The 20,571-nt window shown below is 42.5% G+C and overlaps 1 protein-coding gene across 3 annotated transcripts in view; it reads left to right on the top strand.

The window, feature by feature from the left end:
* Positions 1 to 6,583: 6,583 nt before the first annotated feature.
* MBTPS1 (membrane bound transcription factor peptidase, site 1) overlaps positions 6,584 to 20,571 on the top strand; it is a 56,243-nt gene continuing 42,255 nt past the window's right edge. Inside the window, exons 1-3 of one of the 3 annotated variants that reach the window (XM_069497922.1) lie at positions 6,584 to 6,782; positions 18,548 to 19,029; positions 19,765 to 20,022. In XM_069497922.1, coding sequence (XP_069354023.1) covers positions 18,867 to 19,029; positions 19,765 to 20,022 — 421 coding nt within the window. In that variant the 5' untranslated portion in view covers positions 6,584 to 6,782; positions 18,548 to 18,866. Of the gene's footprint in view, positions 6,783 to 6,965; positions 7,019 to 18,547; positions 19,030 to 19,764; positions 20,023 to 20,571 lie in introns of those variants that run through there. The other 2 variants (XM_069497923.1, XM_069497925.1) reach the window with 2 other exon arrangements.

Raw genomic sequence — 20,571 nt, 5'->3', positions numbered from 1 at the left:
AAATCTTCTATGGAATGAATTCATTCCTCGATTTGGATATGTAATGGGTAACCCGCAGTCATCTTTTGATTTATAAAATAATTATTGTGGATAAGTAGTCATTTCGCAGCCCGTGACCCATTTTATAACTGAAATTTAGCCCCATAGAGCTTGTTATATCTGGTTTTCATACATTTTTCTATGTAATATTATTCTATTCCAGTAGCATTATTAATATAAACATCTAGTATTTAAGGAATAGTAGTTAAAATATGGACAAATTGTGTGTGTGATATGATGTACTGTCGAAATAATAAGTTAGAAGCTTATTCTTGGTTCATGTAATGAATTTTTGCATTATGGTGAATATTTTATTGGTGTGAAGATAATTATGCACAACCCCCCACAATGTGGGTTAGCATTGAAACCTACTGTGAAATGTCTTTAGTTCAGGTCCTGTAAAACCAACCATTTTTGAGGACCACATACCTAGTGCTTTGACAGCTGTAAATCACTATATGAATATGACAGTATGTGCATATTTAAATTTCAGAGCTTAGCATTGTGATGCTAATGAAGCACCTAGCAAGTTGGTTGAAAGCCTGGACTTCTGTGCATTGTTTTCTCATGAGGTGATGTTCTGTTAGGAGCAGGCCTTAGCACACTTTTATGTTATGCACACAGTTTTCCCCAGGATATTGCCTACAGTATTTCCAGATGTGACTTGGCTGAGATTAGTCGTCAACCTCAGAAGCTCTTCCACTCCTAGATCATGTCTTCAAAACATAAGATGTAAAAAACTACACACTTGGAGATACTGAGTAACACCAAAGGTTTGATGGAATTATCTTGGAATCCTCTTGACTTCATGCCACATTGACATGAACTTTAACTGATGTGTAATAAACAGTAGCAACTTCATGTAAAAATATTGCCAGATAGTTATATGTAAGGTTATGTGGTCCAGTAATGTCTTAGATTTATAAATTTGTTATGGAATCATTGTAACGTGATGAGAGTAAGTAAATACACCTTGTCAGTGATGTTTTAAAATTCTCCCCTTGGGAGGACACAGGTAAACGTGCTTAATTGGTACAAATGTGGTGCAAAGTTGTCCGTAGCTTTAGTGAAATATCAAGACTGAGAATTTCCTTAGGTTTTCTAGCTTTCATAAAATGCTTTTTTCCCCCTCAGAGTTCATCTGAAAGATACTTGGACCACTGTGGACAGGGTTTTTTATTAAGAATGTGGGAAATACGAACCTTTGAAAATTAATCTGTGAATTGAAAATTTAACAATAAAAACAGTTGCTTCTGTTTCCTTTGGAAGAGGTTTTATTACAAATGTTTGTAAGCTGGTTGTTTGGGATGAGAGATACATTTTTCCTCTCACAGAATGATTACAAAAAATTAACTTGTGAACACCTGTGGTTATAATTCATTAAAAGCTGATACTTCAGTAACACACAATATGCCTAGTAAGTCTTTTTTAAAAATCTGAGATGGGGTCTTGCTGTGTTGCCCAGGTTGGACTCGAATTCCTGAGCTCACGTGATCTTCCCACTTCAGCCTCCTGAGTAGCTGGTGCTATAGGCAAGCACCATTGTGCTTGGCTTTGTAGTAAGTCTTCAAAGCTACTATTTTTTTTGAGACAGAGTCCTGCTCTGTCACCCTGGGTAGAGTGCAATGGTGTGATCATAGCTCACCACAACCTCAAACTCCTGGGCTCAAGTGATCCTCCTTCCTCAGCCTCCCAAGTAGCTGGGATCATAGGCACACGCCACCACGCCCAGCTAATTTGTCTGTTTTTAGTAGAGATGGGGTCTACACTCTTGTTCAAGCTGGTCTTGAACTCCTGAGCTCAAGCAATCCTCCTGCTTCAGAGTGCTAGTATTACAGCATGAGCCACCGTGTCCAGCCTAAGTTGATTTCCTGATCATTCTCCTGTTAGGTTGAGTAAGATGAAGGTTGATTTGATCATTGAATTTAACAATGTAGAGATCACTGGGGATTTTCCCATGAGCCATTTCAGTCGAGTGGTGGGGATGAAAGCTAGATTGTTGTGGGTTCAAGAAAGCATAGGAAGAAAAAGAGAGCAAATAGAGACAGCTCTTAGGAGACTTTTTTGTTTTTTCCTAAACTCAATTACTTAGAATCTTTTCACATATGTCGCATACCACCAGAGGGTTAGGCAGGGTATGTCCTCGGTCTTTACATTCTGTGTCCTCCAAAACCCATTTGTCTGTCTTTGTCTCTCTTTATCTCAATATTGGCTTGCTTGTTATTATTTTTTTAAGATTCACATATGTTTAATGTGTATAAAGCCAAGGAAAGGACAGCGTTAAATCTGATAGAAATACTATGTAATTCCTCTGGTGGAGTTGAGAGGGAAGGGGCACAGGCTATTGATTCCACACCCAAACACGTCCAGAAATAACTGACACAGCAACCCCCACCTGTAAGGATGAGGTAGCTCTCCGCCCAGCTCCCAGGGTTAGGGGCACGTTACCAAAACAGCACCATGGGAGCAGACCAGGCCCCGATGCTGGTGGGATTGAGAGGGCCACCAATCCAGGGGGGCAGGGGGCTGTGAGGAGCCCTTGAGGTGGTAGCAGCGCATCCACCACAGAATGGGTGTAGTGGAGCCAGCTGACCAGTCCCGTGCAGCAGCCATACTCCTCTAGGAGGCTCAGGTGGCACATGCGGAAGTCCCACTTCTTGTTGATAAAGGTCACAGCTGCCACTGGTGGCACAGGATGAGTCTGGTGTGGTCCCGGAAGAAGTGGATCTGCACAGCATCATTGCTGAGGTGCAGCCTGGCGGTGCTGCAGGTGCAGTACCAGGTGCGCAGCTGGGGTGGCCGGGCCAGCTCATCGTCTTCTTGTGGCATGATATTGACACCTGCCTTCAGTGGGTGTTCGATTAAGTAACTGCGGAAATACTTGAGGAGGGTGATCTTCAAGGAGTTGGGATGGGAACTCACGGTGAGGTTGGGCTTGGTGCCATCATGCTCTGTATACAGTAGTCCCCTCAAGCGTGGTTTCACTTTCTGAGGTCTCAGTTGCCCCTGGTCAACTGTGGTCAGAAAATATTCAATGGAAAATTCCAGAAATAAACTCGTAAGTTTTAAATTGCTCACCCTTTGAGGAGCATGATGAAATTCCGTTCCCTCCAGCTCGGGTGGGACTCCTCCCTGTGTGCAGTGTGTCCACGTGTCAGTGCTCCCCACCCGGTAGTCACTTAGGAGCCGCTCAGCTATCAGGTCAACGGCCTTGTGTTCAAGTCACCCTTATTTTACTTAATAACAGCCCCCAGGCGCGGGAGTGGTGATGTTGGCAATTCAGACATGCCAAAGAGGAGCTATAAAGTGCTTCTTTTGAGTGAAAAAGTGAAAGTTCTAGACTTAGTAAGAGAAGGAAAAAGAAAATGTATGCTGAGGTTGCTAAGTTCTACAGTAAGAACAAATCTGTCCATGAAATTGTGAAGAAAAAAGAAATTTGTGCTAGTTTTGCTGTCGCACCTCAAACCGGCCAAGTTACAGGCACGGTGCATGGCAAGTGGGAGTTAAGTGGAAGAGGCAGTTTGTGGGTGGCAGACATGATCAGAAACGTGTTCCGATGGACAGCAGTCAGGCTCGGACTACTCGAGCTTCCGGGCATCCACGGGGGGTCATGGGCCACGTCCCCTTGGATAAGGTGGGATGGCTGTACTGCAGGCTGTCACTGTCATTGCAGAGGATAAGGCACGTCAAGTCATTGAAGAGCACCCCATGCTGTTGTCACGCAGCTGATACCTGAGGCTGTACTTGTCAGAATAGGCCGCCCACTTGCTGACCCAGAAGATGGGGTGCAGGCGGGATCCTCAGCCTCTTGCCTCACCAGCCCTCACTTGGAGGGCTTGGAGACACTGACGCAGTGTGGCTGCCACTGCATGCCACCACGGTGGCATTAACTGTCTCACCTGTTTCCCAAGCCTCTGGTTCCTTTTTTTTCCTGGGGTGGTTTGGCAGGACGTTCTTCATGCCTTTATTGACGACCATGAGAGGCTTCTGGTTGCTGGGGTGCAGGCTGCTGGGAGGGCCTGAGAACCTCAGTGGAATGATGAGGCAGGGGTGGGGAGACAGCTCGTAAGTGGTTGGGTGGGCAGTAGGATCATTCTGAAGCCTCTGTCTGGATGGAAGGAGGTAGCCACGGGGTTGAAGGGCTGGGGAACACTGTGTTCTTAATCTGGAGGTAGGTTTTTTTTAGACAAGAGGTCTCAAAAAGTGGTTTGCCTGCTGGCAGGGTATGCACGATGCACTGAGTAGACCACACGTCCACCTCAAAACTGCGCCCTTTATTGCTAAGTACCTCGGGAGCTACGTACTTAGGAATCCCACTCAGGGGTGGTCTCTCTCTGCTCCCCGTCATGCTCAACTTCGGTTGCCAGTCCCAGATCCTGTTTTCACTTTGAGATCCTCGGTCAGGAAGATGTTGTCCAGCTTGAGGTCCTGGTGAATAACCTGATCTCGGTGCAGGCACTGGCAGCCAAGGATGGTCTGTCTCAGGCAGTAGTGCCCTTGGGTTCAGTCAGTACTTTCCTTCTCTTGTGCAGCTCCAAGAGAGACCTCAGGTGGCAGAGCTTCACCACCATGAACATGAAGTTGATGTCCTCAAAAAAGCTGTGGAAACCTAAGGCGTGCTGGTGGGTGAGACTGTGGTAAATGGATATTTTCGTGGACATTTTCTCCTTCTGGTGTGGACTAAGCAGCAAAGACTTAGGCATGATCTTGTGCTCCTTGGTTCTGGCAAAGCTGCCCTTGCCCAAAAAGCTGCCTGCACATAGCGTGGCCGGCTGCACAGGTCCACTAGGACCTCTGGGATCTCTTTCACTGACGAATCAGTCGTCCTGACCCCAGGAGCCACAACTCTAGGGAGGCTTTCCCCAGATCACTTGGTGCCTGCACTATCAGCTGTTATTCTTTAAAATAACATTTCATTTGAATAAAGATTTACCTTATGGAATTGCAAGTGCTTTATTCTGTACATGTGCGTAAGTTTAGAAGTTATTTTAGAGCCCAGAGTGGCAGAAAAACCACTGGTGGTAGACCAGGGTCCTGTAGCTCAGCCTTTCTTGGTAGATTTCCAAGTGACTTCTCTCTCCCATGCCCAGCCCTCTTCAATTCAAAGGCATTCTCAGGAACTGGGTGTATTACTCTCTTCCCTGCTTTGGGGCTTCACTGTCACATGACAAGGGCGTTTGCAATTCACTAGTGTACCCCAGTTCCTAACAGCAGGGCTGTGTATTCAGTAGCATAGTGACCACAGGGCTGTTAAAAGGACCCTGAACAAAACTAATTTACGGAAAGTTAGAATGACACAGTCAAGTTTAATATCAAATGTACTATGTGGTGGCAGAAGAAAGTGCCTCCAAACTTGAAGGTTTGCAAATGCAGAAAGTCAAGAATTCTCTGAAAAATTTAATAAAATCATATGAGATCTGAGACAGGAAAGGATTTAAAAATCCACCATCATTTATTGAATCTTCTGTGAGCCAAGCACATTATGTATTTCATTTAACCCTCATCCTGTGTCAGTATCCCTATCTTTGGGGTGAGGAAACTGGTTAAACAACTTGCTCAAAATTACAAAGTAGATGTCTGCAGTGGGATATGGTAATTGTAATTCTGTATCTATCCATTATGTTAAATCAATTTTGTAAAATCATGTTAAAGGGGAGATGAAACACTGTGATTTCTTGTCATCGGTGCCATTCAGCATTACTATGGTGCGGTGGAAAGTTCAGAAAAGATACAAAACGGTTCCGACTATAACACATCATTACCTAGAAATGCTTTCCGCCCCTCAGTTTGGCCCAGTACCAAGTGTGGGCCAGCTCAACATTTACACTGAAAACAACTGGTGCTTCTAGTATCTGAGTCACCCAGATATTTTGGGGGATGCAAAGTTTTCAGAGTTTTAGTACGTTGATCCTTGTTTCTTCAGAAGGGTAAAATTAGCATTACAGAAATTCTCCCTGTTTCCCAAGGCACAGGTACCCCTGGCGGCAGGTGTGCGCTAGACTATGGGAGGCCCCCTCAAAAGTCAAGCAGAGGCCGTGAGGGGTTCAGAATGTCGTGGAGACGGGATTTGGGGTTTCTCAGGTCACGTCAGGAGTCAGACTGTTCAGGATTCGAACCCTCACCGGCACCTTAGCCGCCACGCTAAGATAGAGATGTCCCGAGTAAGCGAGGGGTGTGGAATCCAAGCCGCCCCAGCTTGGAAGAACCACGAGCTTGACTTGGACGCGGACACCTGCATTGGAGAAATGAGCTTTCAACACGTTTAAGGCAAAATATTAGTGGGGGCGGGGCTTTCCGCCGGGGTCGTCCTTTCTAGAACGTAGCCCAGCTCAGCCGCCTTCAGAACTGTGCTCATTTTCCGAGCTTGCGGCCTCAAAACCCGGCGAATCCCAAGCCCGGGCATTAAAACAGTCCATTCCGACCGCCTTCCACCGTGTTCCGGCAAGTTGGCTGCACCCCTCCACCCCGTCCCCGGCCCGGGGCAGCAAATGTCGCGAGAGCTCCGTCTGTCCTCCCAGCCCCGGGCCCGCGGTCTTCGGCGTCCAGAGCGCGCACGCAGGCGCGGGGCACGCAGGGCACGCTGGGGTGGCGGAGCCGACCCTCCCAGCCGTGGGCCTCCTTGCCCCAGTCGCGCGGTCTCGCGAGAGTTGGGAGTAAACAGCCCCGAATGGAGAGCCGAGGCGTGTTCGCCGCTGAGGCGCCGTTATCTCCGGCCCGCGGGACCCGGGCTTGAGGCGGCAAAGGTACGTCAGCCGCCCGCGCGCTCGGGCTCCCCGAGGCTGCCGCCCCTCCCACCTGCCCGGTCGCGGCCGTCCGCGCGCTCAGGTGGGCCGGTTGTGCCCGAGGCCCGGCGGCCGGGCGACGCGCGAGGCGAGGGGCTCCGCGGGCGCGGCCGGGTCCTCGGCTCTGAGCTTCGGCCGGGCAGCCGGCGTCGCGGAGCCTGACACCTGCGGGCGGGCGGCCGGGCCACGAGGCCAAGGTATGCGTTGGCGCGCAGGGCTCCGCAGCAGTGCGTCCTCGGACCTCGCGCGACAGCCACCGCCGCGGCTTGCAGAGTGTGCGTGCTGCGGGCCCTCTCTGCGGTTTGGCACGGTTTGGTAGCTTGCTTAGTTTCATTATTTTCTTTATGTGACATAAACGTTAATGGAGTGAAGTAATATGCCCGACTCTGGCCCCGAGCCTCCAGACAGACATATAATTCTAGGTGTGCTTCCAGGGAGGTCCTGGTATCAGATTTAAGTGACCTCACTTTTTTGCCATATCTCAGTCTGTGCGTACTGCGCTAGTGATTTTTTAAAAATGCAGTTTAAGGAGTCTTGTGGGCAAGTTGGGCACGTGATAGTGTTTGGCGAACTCTCAGAACCAGAATGCCTTTTCAACCTGTAGGATCTTAAAGTCTTGGCATGGTTGTGCTACCTAAGACTGCTATGGATCGTTAACATTTTTATTAAGATGTTTACTCCTTGTTTTGGGTAGAGCCCCTGAAAATCTTACCTGTTTATCTGCACAAATTAAGTATTTACGTTTTCTTTAGATTCTAAATGACACTTCTAAATGACTTGAAGTGGAATGAGACCTCAGAGTTCAATTCTGGAGACCAGCCCTTTAGTCTTAACTATGCTAGTAAGCCTCTCTAACTTCTGGGTCTCAGTTTGCATATATATAGGCACAAAGGCCCTGGAGAAGACCAGTAATTCCTCCCAATTTTTTAAAATCTGCAGAACCCTCTTTATTTTTTTATGTAGGAGCTTCATTGAGGTGGAATTTACATACCAGAAAATTCACCTGTTTTAAGTGTACAATGGTTTTTTTTTTTAGTAAATTTACAGAGTTATGCAGTCATCACCACAGTCATTTTTAGAATGTTTCCATCACCCCAAGAAGACCCCTGTTGCCCATTTGCAGTCAATACTCCTTTCTAACCCCAGCTCCAGGCAACCACTAATCTACTTTGTCTCCCTAGATTTGCTTTTTCTCAATATTTCATATATTTAGACAGAATCATATGATATGTGGTCCTTTGTTTCTGGCTTCTTTCACTTACTATGTTTGCAAGGTTTTACTCATGTTGTAGCACGAATCAGTGTTTCATTCCTTTTTATAGCCGAGTAGTATTCTATTATATGGATATATGACATTTTGTATGACCATTCATGCAGAATGCTTTTTGCAAATAAAATTTTACTTTATGCTCCGGTATATAATGCAGATGACAGAAGAGCTGTTTATCGAGGTTAGGAGCTGGGGCCTGAGCCAGGCTTTTGCCTATTAGGTCTCTGCTACACTCTCCAGGCACGTCATATAATCAAGAGTTGGTCATTTCTCTGTGAAAAGGGACATTTTAATGCAGCACTTACAGAACCTTTGAAGCACCTGGGGATGAAGTGGGATCTTTTCTAGTCAAGAGGTTTTTAACATTTCCTTCAAATTCGTATGTTCTTTTATTCTATATATTTTCTACCATTCTAGTGGTAGGTAGTTTTTGTCTGCTGCCTTCTTATTTGTGTGACAGCCACAATAAATACCACATATTATTAGAATAACAAGAACTAGGAAGCCTGAAGGCTAGGGTAAACTGCACATTGCTCCCAAGAATGCAGCAGAAATCTGCATGAGGAAATGAATTTAGAGTAGAATGAGAAAGATATGGAGTTTGGAGGTGCCTCAGATGTGGCCAGTTAATACTAGATGACTAAAGGATAAGGGAAGACTAAAAAGAGACAATAGCGACATGTACGCTTGGCAATGAAGACACCCAGATTTTGGGGGCTTATTAAATGCTTCCCTTGGATGGGGTGGGGCAGGGAGGATTTCTTACCCTGTTTGTTACGTTTTGAGGATAGTAAACGTGTGTGATCTGGTTTGGTTAAAAAAAACAAAAACACCACAGGCCAGGGTTTCTTAACCTGGCTATATTGACACATTGGGCTGATTTTTTTTTTTTTTTTTTTAATTATAATACCAAGTTGATGGGCTGGGTGCAGTGGCTCATGCCTGTAATCCTAGCACTCTGGGAGGCCGAGGTGGGTGGATCGTTTGAGCTCAGGAGTTCGAGACCAGCCTGAGCAAGAGCGAGACCTCCGTCTCTACTAAAAAAATAGAAAGAAATTAGCTGGACAACTAAAAATATATGGAAAAAAATTAGCTGGGCATGGTAGTGTATTGCCTGTAGTCCCAGCTACTTGGGAGGGAGGCTGAGGCAGGAGGATTGCTTAAACCCAGGAGTTTGAGGTTGCTGTGAGCTAGGCTGACGCCACGGCACTCTAGCCCAGGCAACAGAGTGAGACTCTGTCTCAAATAAAAAAAAAAAAAAAAAAAAAAAAACCCAGCTGATGGACAGAAGAAATGGTTCAGTCAGGCTTAAGAATACACCCTTATTTTAACATAGTGCAGTCAGGCGTTGCTTAATTGTTAGCCTGTTAAACAATGGTAATACAGCCAAGTATGCAATTAGTTACGAAAGTGGTAGTTTTCAGCCAACTTTTAATTGAACTGTATAGTATACTTTCATAGTCTAAACACAATTCAGTCTTCTCTGGAGCTATTTTAGTAAACTAGTGTATTAAAAAGTAAGGCATAGGTGCATAGTTAGATGATTGTTGTGTGATTCAAGTTATTTCCTCTCACCTGAAGTATGTTCTTTAATTATTTTCAGAGAAATACTTTCCAATGTATTTTAGTTACACCCAGAAGTATAATCTTTGTGGTATTTTATTCAGATTATAAGTAGGAAACTCTCAGAGCTGCAAAGAATGTTAGTTGTCTGCTAGACCAGTTGCTTGTCCAAGTAATACATTTCCTCTACTTTGTCTTCCTTTTACACATACATCTCGTTAAATCTTGTTCCCTATGTGATTTGAACTATCTTTTCCATTTAGTATTTGATGTCAAATGTTTTTTGATTACACCTGTATTAGAGGTGTAATCATACTCATGGAAAATCCATAGGTATGGAAATACCATCTTTTAAGGCTATGCCTTTGTATGGAAAGATAACTAGGTCTTCCACATAAAGAATTTATAGAAATTAAATCCAGTCAACACTTAGTGGATCCAGTAACAGCTCCAGTAGGCTCTGTGAGTTAAGTAATATTCTAAATGGTAGTAATAAGCCTTTTCAGAATGAACTAGCTAAAAGTAATATTTTCAAAGGATATCTTTTCCTTAGACTGGAAGGTAGCTGTAGACAGATTTATGAGAAAAATTTCTGGGAGATAGATCTCTTTTAAGCTCTATTATATTTACAAATAAAATTAAATCTGACATACTTGAATTTTTGTGCCACTGTTACCGGAAAATGTGATTTTTTTTTTTTCCTTTAAAATTTATTTTAAAAGGTTTATTTAAGTATTTAATGTTTTATCTAATTGTAAAAATAACATGTGCTCCTTGTAAAAATATAAATAAAATAGAACAAAACAGAAAATAACTATCTGTAATCATACTACTGAAAGGTAGAATCACTGTTACCATTTGGGTATGCGTCTTTCAGTGTTACTTTTTTTCATACGTACATAGACACATTTTTTGAGGGGAAAGTACTTGTATTAATGTATCATTAATGGTGACTGATGTTATTAATAATCTGAAGAGTGTTATATATCTCTAAGAAAAATGAGTAAACATCCAAACAAAAATTTTGGCAAAATTCATAAACCAACATCACACAAATAAATTCAAATGGTTAAAGAACATTTAAAACAATGTCAAGTGACAGTGATAACCAAAGAGATACAGAGTAAAACAAGGAGAAATAATTTTCACTTATCAAATTGACAATAATAAAATGTTCCCATTGTTGGAGAGGGCTCAGAAAAGAAGTATCCACACACATCACTGCACATTTTTAAAAATAAAAATTTGATTCATACTCTACATGAACTGTTTCACTTAATATTTCATTAGCATTTTACCGTATTCCTATTGCTACTGTAACAAGTTACCACAAACAGTGGCTTAAAACAACACAAATTTACTATCTTACAGTTCTAGAGGTCAGAAGTCCAAAATCAGTTTCACTGGGCTAAAGTCAAGGTGTCTGCAGGGCAGGTTCCTTTTGAAGGCTCTGAGAGAATCTGTTTGCTTCTCTTTTTCAGTTTCTAGAAGCCACCTGCAGTCCTTGGCTTGTGACTTCCTCAAATTCAACCACTTGCTTCCATCATCACTTCTGTTCCCACTGTTGATCTCCTGCCTCTTACGGAGACCCTTGTGATTGATTACACCTGGCCCTTAACACCTGCAAAGTCTTTTTGGCCTATATACTTTTGTGTCTAAAGTAACATTCACAGGTTCTGGGGATTAGGATGTGGACATCTTTGGGGGGACCATTATTGAGCCTACCACAGGAACATAGTAGTATGAAATTGCTGCATAGCGTTCCGTGGTATGGATGAACTGTAATTATTTAGCCAGTTTCTTATTATTGCACATTTAGGTGGTCTCTGATTCTCCCAGTTCTAATCTTGCAGTGTATATCCTCCGACAGAATTCATTTTGTGCCTTCAGATTCACACTTTGTGGGTTGAATTCCTAGGGGAGATTGTAGAAAAGCAGCCCACCTATCTCTGAAGAGCATAGCTCGACCACCTGAATTCCCAGCCCGGTTTTCCCTCTCACTGGCTGTGTGGCGCTAGGCAAATTGCTTAGCTATTCTGGGACTCAGTTTTCTCATTTGAAAATGGGGGTAATAAAAGGTGGTTGTGAGGATTAAATGAGTTAATACATACAAATTACTTAGACTAGCACCTTCACATAAATGCTTACTGTTAGTTTTTGTTGTTATTACTGGATTTATTAGAGCAAAAGTATTTTATGTCCATTTTTAAGGGCTTTAATACATATTGGCAAATTGCCATTTTAAAAGGGTATAGTGTTTTTGTATTCACCAGCAGCATACATTTTGTAAAGTACTTGTATTGGGTTTGTTGAATTCGTAAACATGATTCGTATTATATAGTGGATGCCTCAATTTTTTTCTGTCAAAATGTTGCTTGATTTTTGTAATGTAAATCATAGAAAACTGAGGTTAATTTTAACAGAAATTTGCTTTACCATGAATCTTTTTAAGCATTCTGTCAATTCCTTAGAAAGAGAATCTACTTTTAATTTCACTTTAAGGAGATCAGTCCCATCTGTTGGAATATTTGGATGTCATTCTGTGTAACAGGTCATGTGCGTAAGTCTGTCTGATGTGATCTGTAGTCTCGTTATGCACACAGTGATCAGTACTGACAAAGTCTACTAGAAGAGGCTTATAATCCTCCCCCACCCCTTCTAAAATTTGAGTACCCCTCAGCCTAGTGCATTACTGGCAACTAAGGCTAAATAAAGAACTTATTTTTTCTGCATATTTTGGAAACAGTCTGAACCTGATAGGTGACAAGAACAGTGTGAAACCTTTTTTCTCTGAACCATTTGAGAGTAGGTTGCAGACCTAATACCCCATTGTTCCTTGATACTTCAGTGGGCATTTCCTCCAAGCAGTGACGTTCTTACATAATCACAGCACAGCTGTCAAAATCAGGAAATTAGTCTAGATCCGTCACCACTGTCTAAGCCACAGGCAGGCCCATTCAGGTTCTGCCAGTTGTTCCAGACTGTCCATTACAGCCAATGGATCCAGTTCAGAATCATGAGTGAAGCTGTCTCTTGAGTCTCCTTCAATCTGGAGCAGTATCTCAGTCATTTCTTGGCTTTCATTATCTTGGTACTTATGAAAAGTTTGGCCAGTTACTTTGTAGAATGTCCCTCAGTTTGGGTTGGTGTGATGTTTCCTTGTGATTTGATTCAAGTTGTGCATCTTTGGCAGGTCCCTCACAGAAGTGAGGCTGGGCTCTTCTCAGTGCAACTGCTCCGATAGACCTGGGTGCATTTGTCCCATCGCTGGTTAACGTGGGTGACTTGGTGAAGCTTCTCTGCTGTAAAGTTACTCTGTTCTCCTTTGTAAATAAGTATGTTTTTCCATCGTGAGGCATCTTGAGACTATGTAAATACCTCATTCTTCTTCAAACTTTATTTATTTGTGTCACTCCTGTTTTCCTGTTTTATTCAGTGGGTTAGGATCTGTTGCTGTCATTATTTATTTTGATACTCAGATTGTCCCAGATTTGGCTAGTAGTGGTACTTCCAAACTGGCTTCTGTGTCCCTGGGACACTTCCCCATCATGCTTTGAGTGCTTCCTTACTGGTATAACAAGATATTCCAGACTCAAATTGTTATTACCCTGCCTAGCCTGGAACTACTTTCTCCAAGGAGCCTGGTTTCTTTTAGTGGAGAATGATATTTAGAAAACCAGTTGTGGGTACTCGGTGGGCTCCCCGGTATTGGGATGTCACTGTTGCCAGGTCCTTTCAGTATACAGAACTGGAAAATGTATGTATACATGTATGCATGTACACACTCACATTTATTTATTTCTACTTCTGTCTGTCTACATATTGAAAACCTTAAGTTTATACCAGCACTTAGAATTTCAGTCTGATAACAAAAGGTTCATTCACTTTTTTCTCTTTCATATTTATAACTTCCTTCTCTAACAATAAGGAAGCTGCCTCCCATGATCTTTAAAATAATCTGTTTGATCAAACAGGTTTGTCTTCACTGCCATCACCCTATTGCCTATCTGGTGCCACCTTTACCCACTTCGGGTCTGTCCCCCTCACCAGGAGCCTCTCTCCTCTCACACCTTCCTCACCCTGCCCAGACTCCAGCACTGCATAGTGAGCCACTCTCCCATGGGCGTCTGGCTTCTTGTCTTCAGCAGAATTATTCAGAAAGGGAAGAAGAAAAGGAAAAGTTAGAACTACTTTTAAAAAGTGTTTTTCTTTTTGTGTGTGTGTATGTATCTGTATACATCTTCTGTGTGCTTATCTTCTCGTTGCTGCTTACTTGCCTGCCCTGGGTGGTGAGCCTGTCTTGGGGAACATGCTCACCAGGTTTGCATTATACAGTGAGAACCAGGAGGGACCGATGGGTGACAAAGATGAACAGATATATGAGACACTGGCAAGTACAGTCTGTGCTAGTAAAGCCCCACTGGATGAGACTGTGGGGACAGGATGTCTTAAAAAATAGGCCCAAGAGCACAGGGGCTGGTAATGAGTGGCTGGCCCCTGGGACCCTGGTGCCTGTGCCGTCGTTCACTAGCCTCCAGCCACCATTGGTGGTTTTGTTTTCTTCAAAGGAAACACTTATTTTGAAGTCTTCTTATTCTAGGACTAGGAAACTATAGAAACCTCAGGATCTGTTGTCATAATTTTGGAGCCATAGGTCCTTCATAATAGTGTCTTCTTCGAGCCTGGATTTTAGTTCACCTTTTAGGAGCATAAGCAGGTGAACCAGATCTGAACAAAGCAGGGGGAGATGTTTCCTTGTCCCTATCATTTTCAACCTTACCATTTCTCCCCATGGGATTTTATATTTGAGGACATCTTCCTTCCAGCTGCTGATGGGTTTGGAGACAAGGGCAGGTGGGCTGGAGTTGACCAGCTTGGTATAGTGTAGTCTGGTGACCAGGCTCACTCGTTCACTACCTAGTGTGGCCCTTTTCTGGAAGGGGTCAGTGACTAATTACTTAATTTAATTACTAAACCAGTGTAATTAAACTAAGTACTTGCTCACCTTCCTTATGCAAATGCTTTTCCACTGATTTCGTTTTTCATCTCCCTGTTCCCTGTTTATTGTCTTTTCCCAAAGAAATCCTGGATTGCCCAGGATTCTGCTCTGAGCGGTGCCCTCCCCACTCTGATGCCCATCCTAAAGTTAACATGCTCAGAGCTCAGCTCCTGCTAGTGTCCCCCAGACCAGCTTCCCTGCAGTCTTCTTCATGGCAGTCAAGGGCAGGCTCCATTGGTCCAGTTGGGCAGCAGGCCTTGGTGTTGTCCTTGACTCCTCACTTGGGTGCCCCCGACTCTGGTTGGCAGCAGGTTCTCTCAACTCCTCCTTTACATCTCATCGCCTCTCTTACCTTGCCTGGTCCAAGCCACCGTTTTTTCTCCCCTGGTTATTTATATACAGGAGCCTTCCATCTGGTCCCTGCCTCTGCTTGTGCCCCTTCCACACAGCCAGAACAATCAGGTTAAAGTGCAAGTCAGCTGTGTCTCCTCTCAGAACTATCGCTTGCTTTCCCTTCCCATTCAAAGTAAAAGCTGAAATCCTTTCTCTGACCTACAAGGCCCTCTTTGGTCTGTCTCCCCACTTACCTCTTTCAACTCATGTCTGCTTTCCCTTTTTTCACTGTGCTCCAGCCACGATGGCCTCTTTGCTTTTGTTTGCACACACCAGTAATGTTCCTTGCCCCAAGGCTCTTGCACTTGATTTTCCTACTGCTTGGAATACTCTTTCCCCAGGCAGCTTGGCCGGCTTCCTGCTTCCTTCAGGTTTTTAATCAAAAGTCCTCTTCTCAGAGGCTTCTGCAGCACTGTAGCTAAAAATTCAGCCCTCTCCTGACTTGTCATACTCGCTTTTTTTTCCCTCTTTTCCAAATGTAGTATTTGTTACTAGCTAAATACCGTGTTTCACTTGTCTTGTTTGTTATCTGTCTCCCCACACTGGAAGGCAAGCTCCATGAGGTCAGAGATTTCTGTTGGATCTTGTTCATTACTCTGTTCCTGCTGCCTAGAACGGTACCTAGTCCTTAGTAGTTCCTCAGTGAATGAGTTAAATGAATAGAAGAGCTCAGCAGTCTCATCCCCTGGCTCTGCTTTATCTCTACACAGTTCACTCCCGATAGAGTGGGTGGAGGTGGTCTGTATTTCCAGCTGTTCGTTGGATGTTCTGCTTACGCTTTGTACCTGCTTGAGGTCCTCCCCTCCCCCGTCATCTTTTAGCCTCTCTAGGTGGACATCTCATTGCCTCCTCTTACTGGGTGATGTACTGCCTTGTGCACGTCCTCGTGTTTCCCTGTGTTTTCCCGTGTCTCTAATGTTGCTTTGCTCAGGATGCTCCTCTCCTCTCTCCTTATGTTCATACTTCCAGCCCTACCCAGCTCAGATTCTACAAGAGCCAGCTGCTGTGCCACCTAATCAACAGAAGCCTCCTCTTTACTCCCCAGAAAAAACTCTCTGTATCAGTTCACCTTCCTCGGCACTTCACATGTGCCTCTCCTTTGGCATTTTCCTTTCCTGCATTTTGTTTAGTAGCTTTTGTGGTTGGCCTCCTTTGCTAGATCACACCTGGAGGGCTGTGTCCCTGACTTACTGATTATATGTGTTTGCTCTGCAGCACCTGGCAGCGTCTTAACTTGGTAAGCACCCTATAAAATTGCGTGATTTAATGAGCAAATTAAAAGTCCTATGATAGCGCCTTTTCTGTGTCCTATTTTCCAAAAACCTAAAATTTATTTTTGTATTTGGAGAACTGATTACCCTAGGGATTTTTTTCATTAAAACCCCCAAACCCTCCCATTTCTTTCTTTTTAAAGTCAGGCTCCTGCCTAAGTTGTAAGAGAGCATCAACCATCTCTTCTGCATAGGCTACATCATACTATTAAGTTCACTGTCTTTACCTGTGAGTGAATTATTTTGAAACAGGTTTAATTAAAGTTGATTCACCAGTTAGGCCTAAGATTTTCTCACTAGTATTGCTCACTAATATATGGGTTATATGTGGCTCAAATATTTCATAGATTGTTTAGATTGAGGCAGAAGAGATCTAAGAGATTTAAAAAAAAAAAACTTGCCTTAATTGGTGGACGTGTTTAAATCTTTTAAATATACGTTCATTTACTGTAACATGAGAGCTGTTATCACCAGCTTTATTTTCTTTGACCAGTAATCTCTAATGAAGCTAGATAAATGCTTCATGTGATTATATTCTGCGATACCCCATTGCTGAGAGTGTCAAGCATAAACAAACTAAAATACCAGGGCTCACTCCTATGTGGATTTTGGTAAAATATGTTAACAGTGGCTTTAGGTGCCCTCTGGTCTTTCTGTTTTGGTCTTTGTTTTTAATGTCTTTGTTCTTGTGGTTGAAATTCGTTGAGATGGACGTAATTTCAAAAATTTCGTCTCTCTTGAGTTCTGTTTCTACTAACTTTAGTCTCCAGTGCCAGTTCTAGAGCTAGGCTTTTCTTTTGGGATTGTTATTACAGCAGTGAAAATCCTGTTTAATAAATCTTTAAAAGTTCTTTAGCTACTGTAACCCTTCATAGTATTTTATCAGTGCTCTTCTGTTTGTAAAAGCACACGTGGATTGTTCCAGAAACCAAAAACTCTTTGTTGCTATAAAACACCAGTTTCTACCAGAAGAGTGAGTTTAACACCTTGACATATGTCTCTTGAAAAGATGGCTAACTCCTTTTCCTAAATGTTTTCTTTCCAAAAACAAGTAGCAGCACAAGGCCTATCTTGTTTAATATATCTATCCCAGCTTGCTGGATTACTGATGTCTCAGGTGTGATCTGTACGGCTGAGTTTTCTGGGCATGATGCAGCCAGCATTGTTTTTTACTTCTATTCTGTTGTTTTGTCATGAAGAATGACAGTGTTTCTTACAGTTCAGATATTTTGAAAGATGTCTATGCCCTTGTGTAATATAATACTCAGATAACATTTTTCTTTAGTAGTAGCTTCTCCCACAAACCGCCCTCTCATATCACTTCCAGTAAAGAGATAATCTGGTTTTATAACAGATTTAGCAGGTTAATTTTTTTTTTCAGTTTGAGGCTTCAGATAAAATAAATCTAATGACAATAAAAACCTTCTATGCTTTTTCATAGAATTGGCAGAAAACATTTTAAAATCTGGGTAATTTTAAAGCCCAGTGTCCCTTAAAAAAGGTGTTAAATATACATTAACACCTAAGAACAAGTCAACTTATATGGAAATTAGTTTGTTCTTAGGTGTTAACGTTACAGCAGAAAGTAAGGGTGTATACCAAGAGTTTGCCTGAAAAATTGGTGAAATTTGTGGGAAGTGAAGTGCTGATTGGGAAATGTCCTGGAGATGAAAAGTTGCAAGTGATAGGAAAATACAGACTCTGAAACAGAGGGAAAGTAAAGGATCATAAGCAAAGGGTTATGGTTCCTTCTTCTTTTTGGCTGCTGGGATGCTCAGGGACGATGTGCTTAATACGTCTGGTGTTATTTTGTTATCCTTAGTTTTGTCCACTTTTTTCATTTTGTCCCTTTATACTTTTGAAGATGCCTTAAAACTTTATTTTTTCCTGAAAGCAGTGACGAATGAGTAAATAAAAATGAAATAATAAGATGTTTTATTGTTGTATTATACACTCATTTGTCTTCTAACTGGGATATCTTTTTGACCCTCTTAATTGATTTTGTTTTATTTTACTTTTTTAGAGACAGGTTTCAATATGTTGCCCAGGCTGGACTGAAACTCCTGGGCTCAAGCAGTCTTTCTACCTCAGCTTCCCGAGTAGCTGGGACTACAGGCGTGTGCCATTGTGCCTGGCTGACCTTCTTACTTAAACTGTAAATATAAGTAAATCGTACCTGGCTGTGTCAGTGCGCTACTGATGTGGATGGGTGCTGTTTTTTGTTTCATAGATCGGCTCACAGAGTGACTGATCAGCTCCGTCGGACTGGTTCTGTGGGGCAAATGGAGTGTAGGACTCAGTCGTTTCGGCCTGAGTGAGAGAAGCCTCATGTCCAAGATGGAGAAGAAGCGGAGAAAGAAATGAAAGCCTCTTTTCAGGCCAACCCACTAAAGGCCATGGGATTTAACTTTTATTTACGTTGGACAAGACTGTAAGACGGCTGATCTGCAATGTTGCAGCTTTTAGCCGAAACGAAAATTCACTTTTAATCAAGGAAGAAAAGTGTGATTTGAATTTATGCAATTTTATGACCATATTCACTTGTGACCATGAAGCTTGTCAACATCTGGCTGCTTCTGCTAGTGGTTTTGCTCTGTGGGAAGAAACATCTGGGTGACAGACTGGAAAAGAAATCTTTTGAAAAGGCCCCATGCCCTGGCTGTTCCCACCTGACTTTGAAGGTGGAATTCTCATCTACAGTTGTGGAATATGGTAATGATATTGTCTTAAATATTAGGACCTCCTTCCCCAATTTTTTTCAAACTTAATATAAACTCTAGCTTTTGTCAAAGCACATGTCCCTTTTTCTACAATAAATTTCAAATGGGTGAGTGCATAGCACATGGATATTAACTTTGCTTAAGTTTGTTTTCCCAATAGAGTTAGCTTATGTGAAACAAGGAAATTGACATTCTCAATTATATACCTACAACTTGATTCCGTGGACCAGATGTCATTGTAGCTGGTGAGGGTGGGGGGTTTGGAGGTGCTGAATGTTTATGTTCTAAAGTTCATGTGACCAGATGTGAATAACTAAGGAAGTAGTCTCAGAGAATCCACTCTGGAATTTTGTTATTTTCATTAAGATAAAACTGAGCATTCAGTTCTCCGAATTCCTTTTTCCTATTTGAAAAAAGCATATACATTTCTTAGCTGTGTATTTAAACTTCGGTAGATATTTGCTTTTTAGAAGACTGTCACAGGTACCTGGTTTTGTATGATGTATTCTGTGTGATCAAGGGATTCACAAAGGTCGTTGTTTTAACTCAAAGCTCTGCAAACAGCTGTCAGGGCATTTAAACTAGTTTTTTGGTTTTTGTTCTTTTTCACTGTGGACTTTAAGATACATAGTTTTTCTTTTACCATCTCTTAGCTTCGATATAATATAGTCTGTGCTATAATATATGTACATAAATTCTTATTTTTGTTTATGGTCATTGATTTCAGAATATATTGTGGCTTTCAATGGATACTTTACAGCCAAAGCTAGGAATTCATTTATTTCCAGTGCCCTGAAGAGCAGTGAAGTAGACAATTGGAGAATTATACCTCGAAACAATCCATCCAGTGACTACCCTAGTGATTTTGAGGTGATTCAGATAAAAGAAAAACAGAAAGCAGGGCTGCTGACACTTGAAGATCATCCAAACATCAAACGGGTAACACCCCAACGGAAAGTCTTTCGTTCCCTCAAGTATGCTGAACGTGAGTATTGTGATCACAGGCAGGTTTTTATATCACTTTAGTTTCACTTTGAAAATTGCAAAGTGCAGAATAATTGAAAAATAGTATAGTGCATACCCATGTCCTTTCATCTAGTTCACCAATTATGAACATTTTCCTGGCAAGATTTTTTTTTTTTTTTTTTAAAAGAGGCTTCATGCTATTCTGGTAGAAAAAATCTGAGGGTTTACAGTAGAGGATGGTAGTGATTTGTTTCTGTTGAAATGATTTTCATCCAGATTTGTCTCAGAGCCTGTAGACTTGGAGGCTGTAACCCCCCTTCACGTGCTGAAAGGAAAGACCATGTCTTTGTGTCTCTTCTTTACTTGCATTTTGTATCTCTTAGTATGTGTTTTTATTTTTTAAGGCACTCTTGCAAAACACCTTTTCCTTAGGTTTCATTTTGTCTTCTTAAAGTCTCCTGACCATGAACAGTCATGCCTCAGCTGGGTTTATTTAAGTCATCAGCTGTGCAGGTGTGAGGATGGAAGGAATCTGGTTTTTCGCTTTTCATTTTGAGGGTTTAGTCTT

Source organism: Eulemur rufifrons, chromosome 23 (assembly GCF_041146395.1).
Source record: "Eulemur rufifrons isolate Redbay chromosome 23, OSU_ERuf_1, whole genome shotgun sequence".
In the NCBI taxonomy this organism is placed as follows: domain Eukaryota; kingdom Metazoa; phylum Chordata; class Mammalia; order Primates; family Lemuridae; genus Eulemur; species Eulemur rufifrons.
The sequence above is the reverse complement of the archived record's forward strand: the minus strand, read 5'-3'. Positions and strand labels throughout refer to the sequence as shown.